At 39.0% G+C, this 5,994-nt stretch overlaps 1 protein-coding gene across 2 annotated transcripts in view; it reads right to left on the bottom strand.

Annotated features, from left to right (window-relative positions):
• Slc16a10 (solute carrier family 16 member 10) overlaps nt 1-5,994 on the bottom strand; it is a 130,868-nt gene that overhangs the window by 6,374 nt on the left and 118,500 nt on the right. For both annotated transcript variants that reach the window (XM_004637498.2, XM_023722303.1), the window contains one exon: nt 516-744. In XM_004637498.2, the coding sequence (XP_004637555.1) occupies nt 516-744 (229 nt within the window). The remainder of the gene's footprint in view (nt 1-515; nt 745-5,994) is intronic.

The raw sequence follows: 5,994 nt of genomic DNA, 5'->3' as shown, positions 1-5,994 counted from the left end.
TATATATATTCCAGTTCCTCTAATGAGTCTAAAGCATACAATAATTAAAATACAGTCATTGTGAAAAGCTTAGAGGCTGGGGTTATTGGTAGAACTGATGTTTAGTATACCCTAGGTCTTGGGTTCAATCCTCAACCCACTCCACCAAAAACTCAAAGTAGTATTTTGCTGGGGATATTGCTCAGTGATAGAGTGCTCACCTGACCAACTATGGGCAAAGCCCTCAGTTCATGCCCAGGACCATAAAAAATTTGAAGTCAAATTTCTAGATGCAGTTACACATTTTTTGTTGTTGTTTAAATGCTAAAAAAAAAAGAAGAAATTCCTGGAAATCTTTTTCAACATATTATTTATAGCTAGTCTTACTAAAAATGTAAGAGATACGGCACACACACACACACACACACAAGGATTAGTAATCAATAAATTAAACATTTTATATGAAAATATGACTTAGGACCTGAAATAGAAAATGCTTAGAATTAATATAACTACTGGAAAATCATCATATTTACCTGCAAGTGGTGGGCCAATAGTCATGGGGATAGACATGAGTCCAAGCAGAAATCCAATTGCTTGAGAAACATCCTGGGCACCAACCAATGCAAAGGCAATGGGGGCCATGATAGAAATGAAGCACCCATCAAAGAGACCCATGATGAGACAGACAGCAACGAGGGCCCCAAAGACCCTGCACAGGGGAATCATCATGGACATCAGACCAATGAAGAAGAACGACAGCACCTAGGACAGACGAGCACACGTCAACTTTGCTTCAGGAAAACTGACTTCTAAGCAATGCCCGCTTATATTCCCCTTCCCCTTAATTTTATATAGATAGCCAACTCCTTTGAAAAATTCCTTTTCTTTATATTTTCATTAAAAGACAAGAAAAAGCAATTATTTATATATTTACTTTCCTTCCTAGCCTGCAAACTCTTTGACATCAGGCCTGTAAAAGTCTTTGGATTAGATGTCAGATTCATTCATTAACATTTCTTTTTTAAAAACCTTTAAAATAATTATATTATTTTAATTAAATATGTCTATTGGCAAATCTTATAGACATATTTAAGCACCCAAGATATAAGATCCAGAATATTAATTTTGAACCACTGAAAATTTTAATCTTATAGTTAGTTAATAAACTCAAATACCTAATTTTACCTACTGCTTGGTAGATACTGTGCTATGTGATAGAAATTTCAGTGATAGACTTGATTTCTCCCCTGGGGTTATAGAGAAGAAACATTTAAGTAAATATAAGTGCAGATGAAATGCTGTAGATGTTGCCATAGTTTTATCCAAAGTATAGTAGTTACAATAAACAATTCAATAACTAGACAAGAGAAGCAATTAAATAACTAGAAAAGCAATTAAAACTGCCTTTTTATTCAACAATTGGCAAAAGTTGTAAAAAGTATCAGGTTTTCTTAAATGTATATGCATAGAATAGCAATTGCATTTTATTTAGTTTTTACTAAGTTCCAGCCATTATTCTAATCACTTGGATTATAACACTAGCAGGTCTCAAAAAAAAAAAAAAAAATTGTCACCCCCATTTTACAGATGAAGATACTGCTGCTGGGAAGACAGTCAATATATCCACAGTGCACCAGACAGGGCCAGCCTGGAGTCCATGGTCCACATGAGCAGTGGCAGGGAACAGAAAGAACTGTTGCAAGAAAGCACCCCCCAGCCCCGCCCAAAGACACTGAGGCTTGGGAGAAAGGGCGAGGCCAGCTAAAGCAGCTGTATGGATCACAGCTGCATCTCTGTTTTCCCTAGGCCCGACCGTGGGACACCAAGCTTGAAAAATAAAGCTAGGTCCATCATACTAACATTTCCAATAAGATCTCAGTATCCTGACTTTATTTTCTAATAAAATATCCTTCTCTTCCACCATACTCTGTGAAAACACAGCTTCTCAGCAGTGAGAAGTTAATGGGCTTATTAATAACCTAGGACATTGGAAGGAACCCGGCTCAGAGATGAGAGCAGGTTCTACCTCCTTGTGACCTTAAGCAAGCAGAAAGACTGAGATGTTTCCATGTATTGAGACAAAAAGAGATCTGAAGAGAAAAGACAGGCAATCAATTGAATTTAACAAGCACGTAAAGACAAAAGGAGTTATAGTTATTGAATCCTAATATTCTTATCTAGACATACATTTTATTCTCTCTATAAATTTAAAGAGATAAATATGGAAAATCTTAGAAACATGTCTATAATCAAACTCCAGAGAATCCAGAATAAAATTTTACAATACCACAGAACCAGACTCAATGGATGTAACTGGGAAAACTAAAGGCCAAGCATTTCCAATGATGTTACTGAGATTATGCTATTAACTTTAAAAGAAAAAAATATTTTTTCCTTTTAATTCTTTTCCTACTGTGTCTACTGTTGCTTTCAGGATGACAGAAACAACCCTGTGGAATTTTGTACTTGGTCATGGTGAAGGTCTCATATGTAGAACTTGGCACAGAGTCCATTTTGCTTCATAAATGTTTTTATGGAACAAGACAGCCAAGAACTTTACTTTTGGTAGCCTCTTAATTTGTCCAATCCATTTTTAGCCCCTAGAACATTTTGTTTTTTGTTAGTTTTGCAAAAAATCATTCATTTGGGATTTTCAAATACGTTTTGGATATACTATTCTTAATTCTTTACCCTTTCTCAATTTAAGCTACATTAATTTATATGTTTAATAAGTGACCTTGTCATTTAAACGTACATTTTTCAGAATTAAGTTTAATAGAAAGCATATATTGGGTAAGCATTTCTCCAAACACTGATTGGTTTGCTTTATTTGTAGCTATAGCGGTGAGAAAAGGTGCTCCTTTGCAGCAGCCATTGCTGCCCAACATGCAGCCACCCCAGTGAGAAAGCCTGGTGGTGAAGACTGAACACCTCTGCTGTGTGTGCAGGACACCTGGTCACAAGGGACACATGCCAAGGCTTAACAAGCTGTCCATTCAGGAGGCTCATCCTTCTTTATCACTTCACAAAATAAATATTGATTAATAAATCAATTGATCTGTAGCTACTGGGACCCAGGCTGATGAGCCATAAACTTGGCATTACATGTAACCCTCACTCTAGCACAATAGCTCGGGTTAGACTCAAATAAGAGACTCAAAGATCTGTAATTCTCTTCTAGGCTCTGGCACTGACATTTAGTAACAATATAGCAACAGTTTACATTTTTACATTGCTTTTGTTTTCTTAAAACCATCCAAGGGAATATTTTCTATCATAATATCAAAGGCTCTAGAACAGTGATAGCAAATCTTTTCGAGCTTTCAATGACACAAACAGCCAGATGTGGTATGTGTGCCATAGGTTTGCTACTCCAGAATGACCTCTCTATGAGTTGATTAACGTATCAAAGAACTTTTTTCTCTCATACATTTTTCAATCTCTATTATGGAGAGCATTATTTAAGAAATTTCAGTTTACATTTTCCTCAGGAATCTAAGTATAGCTCAGAGGGAAACATGAGCCACACCTGAGTAAGCAGAAGGCATTTCTGGAGATAGAACTGGGCAGAGTCAGATTCAAGTGTTGTTCCTAGTATGTTGATTCAATATCAATTTTCCAGACTTTCAGAGCCTCGAGGCAGGTACCCCGGCAGAAAGTGGCCAGCAGCAGCCCTGCCTGCCCCTCGCAGCCCAAGGGGAAATGTTCAGGCAGCTGCTGCTGCTGAAACGTGCGGAGGCCACAGCACTTCCATGCTGTTGTGATCACAGGGAGTTGGCTGGACCTTCTCCACATGGACACGTGAGTACCTCGGGTTCTACCAGGAGCGGAACTGGCACTACAACTCTGGTGCCAGAGTCTAGATGAGACTGTGAGGCCCTCCTGTACTGAGGCTGGGCCTAGTTAAGCATTTGGATACTACTGTAGAAGTTGCTTACATTAGGTAAAGTCTGTACTCTCATACCAAAGTACAGACTTAGGAACACGCTAAAATGGAAGGGAATTCACAGTTAGGCAGCAGTAACCAGCTTACCTGAAGTGGAAGGGGACGTTTACACAGGAAGATGGCTATAGAAGCCCCTGGTTTTTCTAAATGACAAGTGTAATGTAACTTTTGAATATATTCTTTTGAAGTTTCAAACCTTATAGAAATGTACATAGAGATGTGTGAAAGGCTTCCTTCACCCCACTCCCAAACCATGCTCTCTCGTCCCTTCAGCAATGACCCCCGGAGAGCATGGTCTGCGCCCCCCCACTGTTGCTAAGCACCCACGTATGCTGCCTGGGGCTGTATGCTTCACACGGGTGGGTGTGGCCTCCACATTTCAGTATCTCCATGTCATAGAACAATGACACAATAGAAGTGATCTAAGCCCCAAGTTTTCAATTCTTTCATAAAGTATAACCTTCAAGTCTTTCAAAAACTCACTCTTCTAAAACACCTAACACTAAAGACACAAACAAATCTATAGTAATTTAATAGGGACCAGGAAGACAGGCCTGTGATATTAAAAAAGGTGGTCAGATAGCAGTGCACAGGCAAACCTTCCTCTCCCAAGGAAGGATACACTCCAGCAGCTTCACAAGGTTTTCTGCGACCACAATCGGCCCATGTAATGCAATTCAGTTGTCACTGTGCCAACAGCAGTGGACTTTGCTGAGCCTTTTGAATTATTAGGCTGAAATCAGGGAACAGCGCTCTTTGATGGAAATTTAAATTTTGAACTCTTAAACAGAAAGCATTAGTTGTCTACAAGGAAAAACTTATTTGGGGTAACAAGGTCTCCTTTCTTGAGAATTGTTCCAAATCAGAATGCACCTTCAGTATTTAACATAATTTTTTGTCTTAACCATCCAGTAGAAAGGTGAAAAAAAAAAAACCAACAAGGTATAAGGGGTGAAGCCATGTTGGTATGCTGGGCTGTAAAGGGCCCAGGTCAACAATTTCTGACATTGCCAGTCCTGTGGATGACTCACTCCTAGTAAGGACTACTGGACTATATTGGAATATTTTGCTGAATTCACACACCTACAATATTTAAATGACAATGGAATACCCATCTCTGACAAAAGTAAACAAAAAAGGGGATAGAAATGAATGACATTTTGTATCTATATATACAAAACAGTTAGGATCGATATATAGCTACTTTCTCTTAATTCCATGAGAAGAAAGATTTGTACTAATAGTGTTTGGACAGGATATCATGTCAGTATCTTGTACTAAGAAGATAACAACATGCAATGTATTAATTATTGAAACTCTCCTACTAATCAGTTTTGAAACTGTCTCATTGCTATTTGTTTCTCAATAAAATTATTAAAAACATAAATAAAAAATTAAAAAATAACATAATTTTAAATGATAGTGCCACATGTGGCAGCACATGGCTGCAAATAACACTACTCAGGAGGCAGAAGAACCCCAAGTATGAATCAAGCTTGGGCAACATAGTAAATTCAAGGCTGGGTTGGACTATATTTTGAGACCATGTCTCAATCAACCAATCAGTCATTCAATCAAAGCAAGGAATTATGAACCAGCAACTTCGGGCATACTGCTTTATGTAAGCTGTTGCCAACAATCCTCACGACAGCCCCTCTGCTGGTAGGACAGGGTGAATGAGTGTCTTACTTCAGAGCTGTGCTCTTCTGTTCTGGGGCCTCTCCAAGCCAGTATGACTGCTCCCTGAAACTGGACCATGTGGGAGGGCTACAAAGTGTGTCTGTGTTGATGACATTCTAGGTCTGGCTGCAACTCATAACCGACTTAAGGGGACAAGGAAAGAAGAACTCCCACAGCTCCATGAGGTTGTGCTATAAGAGACAGATGCAGAGAGAAACTGTCTCTGAAAAATTGCTCCACTAACAAAAGGAGATAAACAGAAGAGCATTCCAGGCCCTGGAGGCTGGGCCAAAAGGCAAACAGCCAAGGAGAGAAAGAGAAGAGGGAAGGAAGAATGGGCAGGGGGAGTGGAGGGGAGGAAAAAGGGGGAGAGATAGAGATAGAGA

Source organism: Octodon degus, unplaced genomic scaffold (assembly GCF_000260255.1).
Source record: "Octodon degus isolate 3935 unplaced genomic scaffold, OctDeg1.0 scaffold00090, whole genome shotgun sequence".
Taxonomy (NCBI): Eukaryota; Metazoa; Chordata; class Mammalia; order Rodentia; family Octodontidae; genus Octodon; species Octodon degus.
Note: the sequence above shows the minus strand (reverse complement) of the source record. Positions and strands in the feature narration are given on the sequence as shown.